This window comes from Tribolium castaneum, chromosome 5, assembly GCF_031307605.1.
Source record: "Tribolium castaneum strain GA2 chromosome 5, icTriCast1.1, whole genome shotgun sequence".
In the NCBI taxonomy this organism is placed as follows: Eukaryota; Metazoa; Arthropoda; class Insecta; order Coleoptera; family Tenebrionidae; genus Tribolium; species Tribolium castaneum.
Window position 1 is genome coordinate 8021656 of NC_087398.1, and position 16341 is coordinate 8037996.

The 16341-nt window shown below is 34.6% G+C and overlaps 3 protein-coding genes across 8 annotated transcripts in view; 1 reads left to right on the plus strand and 2 right to left on the minus strand.

Annotated features, from left to right (window-relative positions):
- The window catches only part of LOC661820 (pannier), a 28773-nt gene extending 24175 nt beyond the window's left edge, over window positions 1-4598 (plus strand). Inside the window, exons 3-5 of one of the 2 annotated variants that reach the window (XM_008202264.3) lie at window positions 1905-2077; window positions 2167-2416; window positions 3557-4598. In XM_008202264.3, the coding sequence (XP_008200486.2) occupies window positions 1905-2077; window positions 2167-2416; window positions 3557-3873 (740 nt within the window). In that variant the 3' untranslated portion in view covers window positions 3874-4598. The remainder of the gene's footprint in view (window positions 1-1904; window positions 2078-2166; window positions 2417-3556) is intronic. The other variant, XM_008202266.3, reaches the window with a different exon arrangement.
- Window positions 4575-6153, minus strand: Hr83 (Hormone receptor 83). The gene is made up of 4 exons (XM_008202263.3): window positions 5740-6153; window positions 5527-5667; window positions 5277-5372; window positions 4575-5227 (listed from the first exon to the last, which is right to left on the minus strand). Exons 1-4 carry the CDS (start codon window positions 5741-5743, stop codon window positions 4617-4619), a joined length of 852 nt encoding a protein of 283 aa, XP_008200485.2. The 5' UTR covers window positions 5744-6153; the 3' UTR covers window positions 4575-4616.
- A 40-nt stretch (window positions 6154-6193) lies between these two features.
- The window catches only part of LOC661745 (uncharacterized protein), a 38890-nt gene continuing 28742 nt past the window's right edge, over window positions 6194-16341 (minus strand). Inside the window, exons 10-18 of one of the 5 annotated variants that reach the window (XM_008202262.3) lie at window positions 13602-13751; window positions 11158-11470; window positions 10825-11089; window positions 10393-10585; window positions 10163-10340; window positions 9385-9396; window positions 8825-9046; window positions 7686-7959; window positions 6194-6989 (exon numbers count right to left, since the gene is read on the minus strand). In XM_008202262.3, coding sequence (XP_008200484.2) covers window positions 6837-6989; window positions 7686-7959; window positions 8825-9046; window positions 9385-9396; window positions 10163-10340; window positions 10393-10585; window positions 10825-11089; window positions 11158-11470; window positions 13602-13751 — 1760 coding nt within the window. In that variant the 3' untranslated portion in view covers window positions 6194-6836. Of the gene's footprint in view, window positions 7002-7685; window positions 7960-8824; window positions 9508-10162; window positions 10341-10392; window positions 10586-10824; window positions 11090-11157; window positions 11471-13601; window positions 13752-16341 lie in introns of those variants that run through there. The other 4 variants (XM_015980096.2, XM_015980097.2, XR_001574957.2 and 1 more) reach the window with 4 other exon arrangements.

The window sequence follows — 16341 nt, forward strand, 5'->3', positions numbered from 1 at the left end:
ACAATATTGGTTGATAACACAAACGCACATAAAAATAATGTATTTCTAATTAGATTTACATGTTAATCTTGATATTTCTCTGCATCTTAAATTTCAAATTGCAATCAATGGTTCAGTCAAAGTTTTTAATTAACTATGAGTTTATACTAGACATTTATTGTATATTATCTATCTAGGAGCAGATAGCTATAACGTAATTATTATTTATTAGGTGACGTGTTCTTTTCGTTTCGTGTTTGCCTAACATTAATATCGAACATTTGTTATTAGAGCTTATGAAACAAACCATTTGTTAAAAAATCATTTTATTTAGTACTAGGTGCAAACAAAAGGAATCAATTCATCATTTCGAATTTTTTTAATTTACACTTTACTTGCTGTACAGGTTTTAGCCGTATTTTTTATGGCTATGTTGGTTTAGGTGGGTACAGGGTGTAGCAGCGAAATGTAACAAAATTTAGCTTTTTTACAAAAGCGATGTTTTCGGAATTAGCTACTATACAAACTTATGTATTTTCAAATGGAACATTCTTTTCCTTGCATTTTTACACGTAGTTTTTAATATGTACTGATAATCTTGGTCTCAACTTTTACTAGCCAGTTGTGCTAGGTTTTAATATAATTTCATTTTTCTGTCAAAACCACGCTTTTTAAAAAAATATTACTAGATTAAAACTAGGTTTCAAAGTTTTTATGTACTTAAGGAATGAAGGTCCCAACCTTCACCACTTTAAAGAGAAACTTAATGTTGTAATGTTTTTAGCTCTCTGCAATTAAAAAGATAAAAAAATAAAAAAGTTTGTTGCAAATTGATAATCGCTAGGACACTCTGTATAGTATTTTCAAAAATAAAAATTTGCACAGAACAAAAAAAACACATTTTTTCTCTATAAACGCACCAGCTATTTCTTTATAAAGTAAATACACAGTTCTATCAATATCTAAAGTATTGACTTAACTAAGTATTTAGATAAGCTTTTCTGTGTTTATTTTGAGAAAACATTTATTTATTAGATATATAATTACACCAAATTTTTATAGTTTTCTCATTTTTTTTGTTTACAGGGTCAGTATAATAAAAGTATTACTTTTGTATTTTATACTTAACTTTATATGAGAATTTGTTTGTACTAATTGATTTTAATTCGCTGATGTTTTTTTTCAATTATGGGAATAAAATACTTAGATATATACTAATACCTATACTTTATTATTAATTAGATACATTCTTGGACCAAAAATATAATGTTGTTTCCTCGGAATCAAATCTAGAATAAAGTTAAATTTTAAGCTTAGAATGTGAACAGTATGTTCCCATATTTAAAAGGTTTACTTTTTATATTGCTGTTTGTATGTAAAAAGCTTTAGGAAAAAACAAATTAATTTTTTTTCACCGATGTCTAGATGTACCTGTTAGGTGTATACTTACTTATTCATTGTTGACAAAATATCAAGATTAGCAAAAATAGAAAAAAAGTTAAATACAAAATTAAAATAAAATAATAAAGACAATAAAAAATTGTAGGTACAGTAGAACTTCACTGTTACTCTTCCTTATACAGTAGTGACTCGTTTAGCGCAATTCTGTTACAGGCGTTCTTGTAAAGAATTCTTTCAACACTAGGTTTTTTAGGTTGTATCTATTTTATTATCGACAATTGTATAGTTCTAACTGTGATCACTGAACAATTTTACAACTCTATTTACAAACATAAATTTAAAAAAATACATTTTTGTAGGTACTAAAATGTTAAATAAAATTTTTCTTAATTTTATAGATTACGAAGTGTTTTCAACGAGCAATATTATATTTTTTTAAGGCAGACTGTCACGGTTTCATATCCCCAAGTACACAGTTCCGATCTTGTTGTTATCTAAGATAGGAATATGTTTTCTTGTTGCAGACGGAAGCATGGAGTTTCAGTTCGGCGAGGGGCGCGAGTGTGTAAACTGCGGCGCCATTTCGACGCCGCTATGGCGTCGCGACGGCACGGGCCATTATTTGTGCAATGCTTGTGGGCTTTACCACAAAATGAACGGCATGAACCGACCACTAATAAAACCATCAAAACGATTGGTAAGTCATTACACCCACTTGAATACCATCAACCAAAAAATGAAATTTCTTTAGATAAAACCGTAGATTTCTGTGATAATTGTTCATAGGATTTTTCGTTCCAGACGGCGACCCGGAGATTAGGGCTGTGCTGCACGAACTGCGGGACGCGGACGACGACATTATGGCGTCGGAACAACGACGGAGAACCTGTTTGTAACGCCTGCGGATTATACTTTAAATTACACGGCGTGAACCGACCTTTAGCCATGAGGAAGGACGGCATACAAACACGCAAACGCAAACCGAAGAAGCCTGTTGGCGGGGAACGTGATGATAGCAGCTCCGCCTCCGTTGAAGGTTAGTGCCGCCCATTGGTTTTTATTGGTTTAACCGGCTAATGAATGCTGGTTATGATAATGAGATGCCTACGCAGTTACGCACTTTTCGACGGTTATGGTGCCCTGCTACAGCGCACAGAGATGTGGCATAATAATAACGATTTTTTTTGGCAACACCCACATGGTTACGTGACTTTGGAATAATTCTTCGAGGTTTATTGCTGATTATATCGAGTTTTAATTACATTTTTAAGTAAATGAAATATAATATTTTGTGAATTTAGAATTCGCCAGAAAAATAAATTAATTAGGTGCTTGTAAAGGTTTTTATTGCTAACATTTAAAGTAATGTGTAGATTATTAGGACATAAAATTATGCATATAATTGATAATTTCAAAGTGAATTTATTTTTTACTAGATTTTATTATGGTAGAAAAAAGCTAAATAAAAACTAATGACAGCAATTTAAATTTTAAGTCATGGTAACTACTTTAGATACAGATCAGTTGAGCGTTTAAGGAATTTTAATATTTTAGTCCAGAATCGGACTAAAAAAACAGTTTTTATCAAGTTAAACTAAACAAAATAAAGAAATGAAGTCTTGCTTTAAGTGAATAAATACTAGGTAACTTGTTAAAGTTACATAAACCATTAAAAAACTAAACAATAAGAAAATATCTTACAGTAGTTATTCCAATAAGCGGTTAAACCAAAAATATCTGGTTATCACATTATTTTTTTGTACTTCAGTAATTTAACGCCTGGTATTTTAGTACTTGGGTAAAATCTTTGGTAACTAACCGATTATTGGAAATTAAACGTTTGTAAAAGAGACACATATTTTACAAGAATAAATAAGTAGATTGAAAAAAAATGTAATAAATGAATCTGAAAGTAACGACTAGTTGCAAATGTTAATTACAACTGTGTTTGTTCAAACAAAAAAGTGCTTATTAATATTTTTTTTCAATTAATATTAAAAAATTCTCGTAGATTTGTTTTTAAAACTAGTTGCGTGTAATTTGGCAGAAATAGTTTTCTATTTGTTGCCCCTGAGGGAGCAAAAGCTGAGACTGAAATCTCGCAGCGTTCCGGAGATGTCGCCACAAACCCATATTCTAGCCCGGCGCATCCACCAATTTTGCAACTTGCTTTCAGAAACAAAATCTCTCGTTCACCAATCCTCGCAACAACACTCGTCGCAATCTCAATCGCAAACCCATCACAACCATCAGCTCGACAAATCATCGCCGGTGGAGCGCCCATATCTGGGCCAAACCTCCCTCTTACCTGCCACAAGTACAAGTGCCATCAAAAGCGAGCCCGGGTACGAATACAGCTGCATACAGAACCAGCCGTCGTATCCTTACCAACAAATATTTGGGTTTCCTGGTTCGGCCAACAGCAGCGGGGAGGTTGCCTACCACCACCAACACCACGTTACTGCCGCCGCCAAACTAATGGCCTCGTCTTAGTCTAATGGTATTTTTATGGACTTTGTAAGTGCTTTCAAACAACAATTTTGCTTAAGTCTTATAAATACTCAGGTCGAAACTTCATGAATGACGAAATTTTTGAAACATTGAGAGTGAAACGATGAGTTACAACAGTGTTGAGAGACAACTGAAATCTTCTTGTATGTTCGTGATCACTAAAAACTTAGTGAATTTATTTATGTGATCGTAGGAATAGTTGTGTATTTATTGATTTTATAGAATTGTTTAAATTATTGTATCCACCTAGTTATTGTTATAAGCCGTCGCTTTATTTCTATTATTAATTTATAATGCTTAAATGTAACAAGTATTCCAGGACAACAACAGTATTCTGGCCAAAATTTTATTCGACTGAACGTTTTTCAATTTTTTAGTGCAATCCTGAATGTTATGTAATAATATTATTTGCTTATTAGTTAAAATTTAAAATTGTCATGTGTTTAAATCATTCAAGCTCATATTGAGCCGAACTACAACAAAATAAATAAATAACTTCACTCCCTCGGTCTTTTTCGCTGTAAATATTGACTAATTACGTGGTTTCCCGTACTAAAAGTTTTCAAAAAATTGTAGTTGCACTGTTCTAAAATAAATAATTGTAAATATGTGCGTCTGTTTAATGTTAAAAAATGGAAGTGTAAATATTACTTTTATTATTAAATTGTACTAGTAAAATATAATAAACATGTGACATACATATACTAACACCCTTTTTTATTTCTCTAAATCGTGGAAATTACGGTTTCGATAGGAACAGCTCCAATAACCGGCTTAAAAAGCAAAGAATGCAACACTACAGCCGATGGTACAAAAAGCACAGGCAAAGCGAGCAAAATATCGGCAAATCTTCTTCTCTCCAAGACTGTTCTAACCGCCAGTTCGTCTAAAGCTCTCGTCAAAACGTTCAAAGCCAATGTTATCTGTTCCACGTCATCCAAAATATCCGCCCTACATAGCAAAATATTTTCAACTATTTCCAAGTCCGTTAAGTTTAGTTTTAACTGTCTGACAACCCTGAAAGTGCCCTTAACACCTGGGAATAAGTCAGCGCTTTCAGAGGGCCAATGAGCCGCCCTTAGCAGAAATAAAGGCGCCCACAAGTGGCTCAAAATCAAGTTTTGCGAAGCACGATTCAGTAATCCAAAGCCGGAATTACAGCGGGCTTGTTTTATAGCGACGAGCAAAATTTGGGCGGCTAATTCATGGATTGGGTTGGTTTCCGGAGGAAGGGGTCTGGATACAGTAGAGTAGACAAAACTTTCGGAATTTATCGAGTAAGAAGGCTTTCTGGAGACGAGTTTCGGTTTTCTTGGCCCACGTTCCTCTTGGACGGCTGTAGTTAAAAACTGTATTTCTTTGGGGAAAAATTGTAATTTTGTTACCGACTACGTTCATTTGAACGGCAAAACAGCGTTGTAATCGGCAATAGGGACACCAGTTTCGTCTTGCTTTATCAACAATACAGCGACCCTCGCCAGCTGTAAACAAAACGTTAAATTGTTTAAAGCAAAATACACCCATGTGACTTTATTTCAGTTTAGTGTTTTTAATATTAATCTTAAGATAATTAAAAAAATATAAAATTTTTATTTATGACTTTTTCGTGCGTTTAATTCAAAAATAAATACTTACAAATACACGTGTAAATAATGTTCCGGCGGACACTCCTCTTGAAAAAACACGAACACCCATCACAGCAATAAACCCCATAGTGTTTGCCAAAAGATCTGTCCCCACAAACTCGACAAGGCACCGGCGTTGGCAACGTCCGCCCTGTGAGACATTTTTGCGTTTATAATTAATAATAATGTTTATAAAAAAAGTGGGAATTTATTAAAATACTACCCATGTATTTCTTTTCTAACCACTTATCACTTCTAATATTTCGGTCGATCTGATTGTTAGGCAACCTTTCCGCTGGTTTTATAGGGTGCTTGTTTGACTGATAGTTGACAGGTAAACCATTAGAAGTGTTTTGTTCAAACGGTGGTGAACAGGTCACCCCTTACACGTGGCCTTTGACGCCACTCGCTATTACAGCAATAATCAACACTCACCTCGAGTGTCTCTTTAATATTTGATAAGGTGCCACCCAATAATGATCACTTGCATGGATTTACTGGTCTTTTAAACTCCACCAACGGACGGGAAACTTTCCTTTGGAAATATCGCTTCAAGCACTTAATGATTTCCTATTCATGTCAATTACTGTCAACTGTAATTTCGAGTAAATTTTTGCTTTTAGTTAAATCATATTGTTAATTGTTGAGGGGCCGGGGGAGAAAAAACACACCGTGCGTAAATTTCTCTTGTGTTTATTTACAGATAAAATCATGTGAATAAATTCGAATAGAAAAAATGTTGATAAATCTAATAATAATACGTTTTAACAACATTTATATATATTTAAACATATCAACATTGATTTTGAGTCTATTTAGAGACTTGAGAGGATTGTCTACCCAATTTTAGTTACATTCAAACGTTCGACAATTGCAACTATAAACAAACTCACATCCAAACTAGAAGAAAGTAAGACAAATGTCCTAGAGTCCACTTAAGTAACACACTCATTAGTCATTCGGAGACAAATTGTTGATGGCGTTGTAAAGGGTATGTATAATGTAACTATTAGATTATTCAAGAATGTGCGTTTCTTTTCCTTTTAAAGTCTACACTTTATACAAATTAGAATTTTAGATTTAGACAGTAGTTGCACGAGAAATAAAGAACGCTGAATTTACAGTGTAACACTTAAAAATGTTAATTTACAGATGGAACATCATCAGAAATTGTAAATTACCGGTTTAACAGCGCATTTTTGATTTACTTTTTGGGAGACACAATTAATCCATTTGAAAGTACAAAATAAATCAGACGAAGGTGATTGTCTAATAATTATTATTGTTTCACGTCGATTTTCCCGTTTCGCCGACCTTGTCTCAATGAATAAGAGAATCTGCTGATATAGACAAAGTGCACTGTAGGGGGGTTGTACTTGGTGCAGGCGAAACTGGAAGTTTCATTGGAACTTCTTCAATTTTTTCCAAATCTGCCGCTCCTGCCGAATTCTGCTTGAACAGTCTGGGACTCGTCTGAAACAAGAACTTTTGATTTTTATTTTAAAACCTAATACGTGTTCACCAATCACTTTGTTTATTGACTTTTTATGCCGAGATTTCCTTATGTAAATGCACGGACTCAATTGCAATTTTATCTCTAAAACGTTGCTCTAATAAAATTCCGAGCAACACAGTTTTGCGCAAGTAAAATCCTGAATGCGTTTAGAAAGTCGGAAATGGGAAATAAGAAAACTAAAACCGAAAATGTCCAACTTGGAGTCAAGTTTCAATTTTAATTGAACACTTTCTGTAGTAAATTGAAATAACTAAGTGTTTTCAGATATTTTAGACCGTTTGAAAAAAGTAAAATCAATGCTCAATTGCGACCTAATATCCACAATAACTCATTGCGTAAATACGTCAGATTGTAATTAGATATCAGTTACCATTATTAGAGCAAACACAAATCTGGGCAGATTGATGTTGGTTTGTATTTACCAAAATTACCAATATGCGAAAGCTTCAATATCAGAATGTCGGTAAATATTGAAAGAAGACTAAATTGAAATGCATTCGCTTAAACTTAATGCTGTCAAGCATCAAAATCGCCAATATTTGCCCGCTTTGGCGATTTGGCGACCCATTTGCACCAAATTTAATTGAAAACCGCACTGTTGTATTTTGCGAATGCGTTAAACATAGAAATAAATTAAAAATCTCATTACTTACTTGTAGGGATTCCTCCGTTCGTATTTCCTCCGTTCTATCTAAACTAAATTGCCTCCTTAGTAGTTTTCCAATTCGGTGCTTCGGACTGAGGCATTTGTAATGATTATATGGAGTACTCAAATCTTCCTCTTCAATCTTGCGGTGTCGCCTAAATCCACAAAGTGAACTGGTTGAAGCCCCCAGTAAAGCAGCCGCAACTTCGGTGGCCGACACCGGGGTTCCTAGAGACATTGGAGTGTCACTTGATGTGCTTTTTACCATGTGATAATCGTGTCTGAAATCGTAGAATTTTAAATTGCAGGATTGCAAATAAGACATCAAATAAAAGCTTGTTGCGCAATAAAAAATACATCAAATTGAGCTTTTATTTGCACAGAAACGTCGGGAAATGTCGCGCTATTTATTTACGTCTTTGTGTCCATGTTTGTTGTAAACTGTATTATTAAACTTTGTTTCATAATTAAAAAAAGCAAAGAACAGAATTTATTTGTATTTTACACCTCGTTAAGTAAAGTTTACTTCTTTTAAAAAAATCTCTTTGATATTTCCAAGTTAAAAGTAATTTTCGTAATTGCCTTCAGGCCGGTTTTGTAATTTTGTGAGTATTTGAATAACTCTGATTACGTACAAAACTGTATCCATTCATAATAATTAAAGTTTGTTTAAATAACAGCGTTTTTTAAATTTATATAAATATTTAAGTCCATTAACGGTATTCAAACTCCATGTTGCAGGCAGTTATTTTAATATGATGAGATGAGTCCCGTCATAGCCATTTTCCATTTCATTTCCCTAAGGAAACTGTCAAAGTTCGAAATTAATTTACATAAAAGGTAACACACACGTATTCCTCCTCTCTGTGTCACTACTGCTTCTAACATTGGAAACTAATTTCGAAAATATCATTAACAAAAAACAAAGGTGAAAGGCACAATCCTGGCCTTCCAGCAGCAACATTAAGTATGTTAGCCAGGTTGTAGTAACATTTGTATTCATTCCGTCTATTAGCTGTCCAATTTCGCCCCGACTAACTAATAATTAATAAACTTAAAATTGCTTCATAAAATAGACTTCCTCATTTAGTCGTGGCTTTCGCCACTATTTTAATATTTACCGAGCATTTTTCGAAAAATTCCTACCTCATGGTCGCCGTTTCGTCCTGCGTTTTGACGAGACTTGAGAATTTGGAGGTCTCCATTGTTTTAATAAACGAAGGATTCGGGTTGGGTGATTTTGGCTGATGATCTTCGCTGAAAGGCTGTTGACGCGATTCCACCGAGATCGAATCACCCGACGTTGTCGTTTCCTCGTGCTTCAGATTACCAGATATCGACTTAGAGATAATAAGACTTTCGTCTAATCTGCATGAATATTACATGGCAATTAAAACAGGCTGAGCTGAAGTGATAGCTAAGCGACTAATTGAAATTGTTCAAGGCACCTGGTGGCTTGAAATCACTCTAAATTTGACTTGGCTCTTGCAAAACAAAAAGCGCCAAACAGTGAAGTTACTGAAGTGGATTCTGACAAGTTTTTACTTGGCAAGCATTTTAAACAACAATACTTGCTGCTCGGTGTCTCCGGCAGACGGCTCGCAATTTAAGACACAAAGATGCCTATGCTTCAAACTTCTTCAATTATTAAAACTTAGATCAATTAATTTTGCTTTGCAAGAAACGTAACTTATTTGGAAACTTACCCGTGGCTCTCCCTAATGTTGGCAAACAAAAGCAAAAATTAGTGTTAAATCTTGCTTTTTTGTAGCTTGGCTGAAGCATGTGTAACTTATTCTCATCTGTTACCAAGAATCAATATCGCGAAACTATAAATTAGAAACGCAATAAAGAAAACTTTCAACATTAAGGGTGAGTGGTCTGACAGGCCAAATAAATTCAATTCAATTATTTGATAGTTTTGTGTAAAAAAATAATATCCAATTCGTCCATGTGATCGTTAATCCAATTTTAAGCCTTAACTACTGTTTATGGTGACCATTACGGACGTTAATGTTGCAATGCATTTGCTTGTGACATCGCAAAAATTATTGTAGCGGCTAAAATGCAATTAATCACAATGAACAGACAATAAAGTTAATTTTGCTGCGACCCATGTATACCGTAATTTTACATTTTATAAACCACAGGCGAGTATACCAATTTCATTTTCAATCTACGACACAACTGTGGTTTGAACTAATAAACTGATGACTTTGGATAATTAATATTTAAATGAAAAGTCGGGTTCATCCTGCACCTAATACAATTAATTGTCTAGAAAAGTGTGGCGTTTTAATTAATTTTGTAGACGCTGTAAGTGTGATAATTGGGTTTAGATGCTAAAAAATACTTTCAATGGAAGTACATCTCACGACAAACTGCTTATTTAAAATCAATGCCGCTGAAAGCTTTTAGCGCGCCATCACATTCGAGGACTCTTTCAGACAACACCACAAGTACGCACAGACAGTGAACACTTACTCCAAAGACGGAGGCACCGGAAGCGGTTTATCGAAGCCCGCTTTTCCCAGCAACCAATACGTGTGCATTGTCCCTTTTCCTTTTATTTCCGTGGGACCTCTATATTCGAGCTGATAGCCGCCCGCCTTCTCCAGCCGCTCCTTCGTTGCCTCGGATAAGTGTATCCTCCAAGCGGCACCTGAACGTTTTCCGAGCTAGTTAACTACTTGCGTAATATCAATTTCACGCACCTGTTGATTCCATTCTTGAAGCTGTGTTAACAGTATCACCAAATAGACAGTATCTTGGCATCGTTAAGCCGACAACGCCGGCACAGCAGGGGCCTGTGTGCAGGCCGATCCTCAGCCGCAGCGGCGTGCCCGGGAGGTGGGTGATGCGAAAACGGCCGCTTTGGTGCAGCAAATCCAGGGCCATTGTCGCAATCTACATTGTAAATAAACAGGAATAGCTGTTATAGAATGATTAAATATGAAGTTTCAGTAACGCAGGATCATTTGCAAAATGTATGCAAAGCCGCTAAGTCCCTAAATTTGTAATTGGGAAAGTTTCGAGTTTCTTAATATTAAAGATTGGGGCACATGGCAGTTAAATCCAGAGCAATGAGTCCACTGTCATAGAAAGTTTAACGACCCTCCGTAAAATTCCCCGACTCATCAACTTACTTGTTCGGCGTGATCGGGAACACGAACCGGCAATCCTCCAACAACCATATAAGCATCTCCGATGGTTTCAACTTTGTAGACGTTGTAAGCGTTGATCGTGGCGTCGAAACATGTATAAAGATCGTTCAAGAGATCGACCACCTGAAAGGGGGTCGAATGGGCTGATATTGTCGTGAAACCGACAATGTCCGAGAAATAAATCGTCACTTCCTCGAACTCCTCCGGGTCCACGGGCATGCCCAACTTCAGCTTTTCAGCCACGGAACTAAATACGAGAGCATGGGATAAAAATAAGTGAAAGAAATTAATTATTATAGTTTCACTAAACTTTACCTCGGAAGCATTCGGTTTAAAAGTTGCTCGGTCTTTTTCTTCTCAATGTCGAGCTGCTCGGTCCGTTCGCGTATCAACTCCTCCAAGTTGTTGGAGTACTTTTCGAGCATTTGGAACATCGTATCCACGATGTTGACTTTTCTGCCGTGATTTAATTTCTTGAATTGGTCGTGGACTGTGTTGAAGTCCGGGCGCATTTCGGCCTGTTCGGCCCAACACTGACGCATTATATTGATGGCTTCCGGAGGAGCTGCTCCTTTACTGACCGAGGGACGGATCAGAGGCGGAGGCCGTTTCACTTTTTCGATAATTTCTGCCCAAAAAATCAATTGTAAACCGCGCGAGAAACGTGGATTTTTTCCGACTTGGAAAACAATTATGCTTACGGGGAAAATTGCTTTTAGTGTCTAGACGAAAAGAACACGTAATCGCAAGCCGAAGGTTTTCTAAAGCCATCAGTATGCAGTGCACGGGAAAACCTAATTCACAGAACACACAGCTATCTTCCAGAAAAAATGCAAGACGTGGAGGGTGGTTAGATAAATTGTTAAACAGTTGCACTAACATGTTTGGCTCTTGAGATATTACGGTTTACGCAACATTTAAAGTTATTACGAGAGCAAGCGGAATTATACAAAAGCAAATTAAAAAAAAATAACAATCAAATCTTATAATTTCAAAAGTTATTAAAATTTGGTCTATGCTTAAGAGTATATAAATTCCATTGTTTCTGAACTTTATCAAATTTCTATCTCAATTTATTCTGAGGGTACAAGGCTAACTTGATATTTTTTTAATAGCAAAAAATCAAATTTAATGTTTTTAAGAAAAGCACCTTTTTAAAAGCTTTTATTTAACATGTTTTCTTGTCGGTCTGTTTGTATCATATTTTTGGAGCCAATTTTGAAAGGGTTTCCGTTGTACCAATGAATTGAAATTTTGCACACTTAAATTAATCTGCGTGACGATGCAATATATGGTTAAATACCCCCTAAAGGAGTTAAATACAGTTTTGAAAGGTTAGGATGTGCTTTCAATGTTAACAGCTGTTTTTTAATTTCTATCACATATCACGAAACAAGTTTGCACAAATCAGCAAAATAATAATAATAATAATAATTTATTCGTTCATCTTATCTGAATACACAGAAATTAATAATGTTACAACAATTTGGCGAAACTAAATCTCAGAGAAAAAGACTAAAAAGCAAAAAATAAAAAAATAAAAACAAATGTTTTTTTAGAAAAAAACTTTAATTAGTTTGGAGTTCAATGGTGTAACAACTAAAGAAATTTAGAAAACTTAAAATTTTGTAAGCCTTCTTTATATATCGTTAGCTTTTTACCGCATAAACTTTGACTGAAAAATAAGAAAAAGTTAATAATAATTATTGTTAAAACACATTTTAATAATAAATAAATTTTTATTTTTCTTACGTTTAAATAAAACTAGAAGTGGATATATGTTATATATGTTATCACTGAATTAAAAAAAATGTTCTTTCAAAAATTATTAAATTCGGCTTTTGGTGCCATTAAAAAAATTATGTTACGTTTGTATTTTCAAAATAAATAAAAAAAGGAAATTGAATAAAGCTCAGATAGAATTTTAATAATTAACTATTTCCCAAATTTTAAGGTGCATTGTTAAACCGTTCTGAAAATAAATATTTTCAGCTAAAAAGTATGGATTTCGGCTAAATAGCCGTAACCATACTTTTTAGGAATCCTGTATAAGTTTTAAAAACGAAAAATTCAAAATTTATGCATTTCCGGAGCATTTTTTAATTTGGTGTTTCCTTAATTAATTAAAAACTTTGTTGTAATGAGAATTATCTTTCAATAAAAAGACGCAGGTAATAAATGTCGCATGTTTAGTGTTGGTTTTCACTTTACAGAAAATAAAAAAATAATTTAGGATTAAATTTATTCTGTTAAATTTACATTAAACTTTACATTTACTCTTATAATCAGTTGTTTAGCGTGCGTAAATAAAAATAAATTTTGCATTTGGTTCTCTGGTCTAGTTTTGTGTACTGCGTTTCTGAACATTCCTGAATGTGTCATTATTAGTGCAAATTGTTAGCTTATCGATTTCACGCTTCCACAGTCCCGTTTAAAAACTTTTGATCTGTTATTTTGCGGATATCACATATCACACATTATGATTGTGTAACGTGTTAGTTCAATTTGAAAAACATTAATTAACTGTAAAACTATACCCGAGTTATATAAACTTCAGCCTGAAAGTATATACTTGTTATTTAGACTAAACTTTAAGGTTCGAGCATTTGGCCATCGTAGTGTCTTTCCTCACGACTTCCGCGCTATATGTTTTAATATCAGGATAATAGCAGGAAAGCAACGCACTGAAGTGTATCATTTTTCACGTCGCAAGTAGCGCGTTATCACTCGACTTTCAACGCTGATTATTCCATACTAACCTTCGGGTGTCAAAGCGAGCATACAGAATGGTTCCCCTCTAACGACCACTTCTTGTAAAACAATCCCAAATGAATACACATCTCCGGGCTGTGTTCCTTTTTTCCTTAAACTAGCGTGTCGCAGCAGCTCGGGAGCCGTCCACAAGAGCTCTGAAAAAATCCGATCCAACATTTTGCAATTTATTTAATGAACGAGCGGCACGTGCCAAAGTTGGCTTTTATTCGTGCAAAACATGTGCGCGACTGAATTATGCAGAATTTACTTTAATTAGCAAGATTTGTTGGTCAAAATAAATGTAACATGTGATTCGGCACAAAAGTCGGTGCTTTTGTGACTCTGTGAACCGACAAATTGGTGCTATTAATCATCTTTCTGTTCAGTCTGCCTCTAATTGCATCATAAATATATAACGAGGCAGTCTAGAGCTCTGCCGGTTGCTGTCAAGAACTCGAAAATGCCCTCTCTCTACTTCTTTCTATTATTCAGCCAAATTGCAGGAAATTCACCAAACTTGAATATCGAGTGAGTTTTGCAAGACTCCCTCGAGACTTTTTACGAAACTTCAGACATATTTCCTTTACCAAGGTATTGTTGTTGCCTCATCATGACTGTAGTCAATTTCTGTCAGTGTTTCAAAAATCGCCTCAACGATTTACAAGTCTAATTCTTAATTATCTCCAGGAATTAGCAAGTCCCAATCTTCATTATCTTTTAGATTAAAGCAGACTCCGTCGAGAATAACTTGTTTACAAGTGTATAATACTCTTCCTCAACAGTAAATAAATATCGTAATTTTATTATCACACAAAAATTTGACTCAAAACAAGAATTTTTGAATGCTCCAAATTGGCGTCGTGATCACCCAGGTGAACCACTGGATATCTTTAAAGTTCAGAAAGGCAGAGAAATATTAGTTACAGCACAGTAAATCCTGCTCGTATAATTCGGGGCTGGAAAAGCTTTGTCCGAGAGGAGATTTAGTCGTATTGGTTTCTCTTTGGCGGGCACATTGGGGTAGTAATCTACCCCTGTACATCCAGCTTTTATAATATGTACTTCCCTAATCCCAATAGATGGCGGTCCAGGTGATACATCTTATCCTGAGCAAACTTTCGAAAACTTTCCAAACAGGAATAGCAACAAAAAATAAATTGTAAAATTATTTGTTATAATTAATCAATCACTATCAGATAAACGAACAACAAAGTTTCCTGAAACGCAACAATCAATAAAAAAGAAGTAACTGCCTGAAAATAAAACGTCAGGAAAGTCTCTATAGTCGTAAACTATATCCTGCAAAAGTGTATCTTTAGATTACCGAAGCGGAGATAAATCACTTACTGTCATTCATTTTTTAACAAGTTGTCAGTTCGCTCTTCCGCACTTAACCGCCAGAATTTTCGATGGGTTAATTGAGAAATTAATATTGATTGACAATTCCTTCTGCAATTTATTGGCCGATTGATACATCGCTAATTTGAAGATTAATTAATGATCGTTATTTAACCTTCAGTCATTATCTTCGGTCAAATGTGGATTAGTGGTGGTGATTAACGCTCACGAGCGCCAATATATCACTCAAACTTCGTATCACGTCGTGTTTAATAAAACCTTTTAACACTGACTAGCTAATTAATTCGCGGAATTAAAAAAAGTCCAAACTTAGACAAGGTAGTTGCGTTTTCTGTCGAGAGAGCCATTGTGTCTCGCCTCTATTATCCTGCTAATTACGGCTGGGCAAGAATAACATAAAATGGAGAATTGCAAATGGTAAAATAGAGTTTACAAATATGTTATGTTAATGACAGCTCCCATAGTTGTGCTATCACAAGTGACAGGTTTTGTGCAAATTGCGAAATTCGTTCCAACGGAATCTCCTCCTCTTGATAACTGCATTGGACACTTGCCTCTGGAATGGATAATTCAATAAAGCATGTTCATTCCGGTAACAAGTGAGCAACACGAGACGCCGTATTAATAATGAAATAAAACAAATTGTAATTTCCATATTTCGCTGAATTAAATTTGAATATTTCCACGTGGAATAATTGGCACACTCTTAAAAAATTTAACTTTGAGATTAAGTTGCATAATCCAGTTATACGTCCAAAAGATCATTTCCGCTTTGCTAATACCCATTGTCCTTTTGTAAAATTTGCCTTGGCTTACTTTGCCAAATATAAAGTTAGACTAATTTTGTTAGGCATCCATGAAGCTGTACGGAAACCTATTTAACAGTGAGGATTAATGCGCAACTACCGCAACGTTTTCCATAGAAATTAATCACTTTTAACAAGATAGAGCTTACAGTAAGTGAAGACTTATTTGATGAAAATTTCAATAACAAGACTAATGCCGTAACATACTTAAAGTGCTAAGTTGCGAAATTGCTTGTGTGAGAGTCGACTTTGTGCACAAAAAAATGTAACTAATTAAAGAAAATTAAAATAAGTACACATTGGCATATATGATAATTTTGTTAAAATAAAATTCGCTCTTTATTTCGTTGCACATTAATAAATGTAAAGCTGGTTTCTATTTATTTCAACATTTGTAACTACTTAAAACACTCAAAACATTTTTTTAATTCCAAACAAATAGTTATTACAAATTGAATAAATGGATAACTTAAAGTCGAAGTCTAACCAAAGTGGAAATAAAAAGAAGGAATTGGACTAGTTTGGGTATTTATTTATACCATCATCAGCAGTCAAAACATTTTAAAAAAACACAGGATAA

Excerpts from the sequence above, each read along its gene's own strand:
- Hr83 (XM_008202263.3), bottom strand. Across the intron at positions 5,373-5,526 it reads CATTATTTACACGTGTATTT|CTGGCGAGGGTCGCTGTATT; the intron begins GTAAGTATTTAT and ends TTTTGTTTACAG. Across the intron at positions 5,228-5,276 it reads CGTTCAAATGAACGTAGTCG|CCGTCCAAGAGGAACGTGGG; the intron begins GTAACAAAATTA and ends TTTTAACTACAG.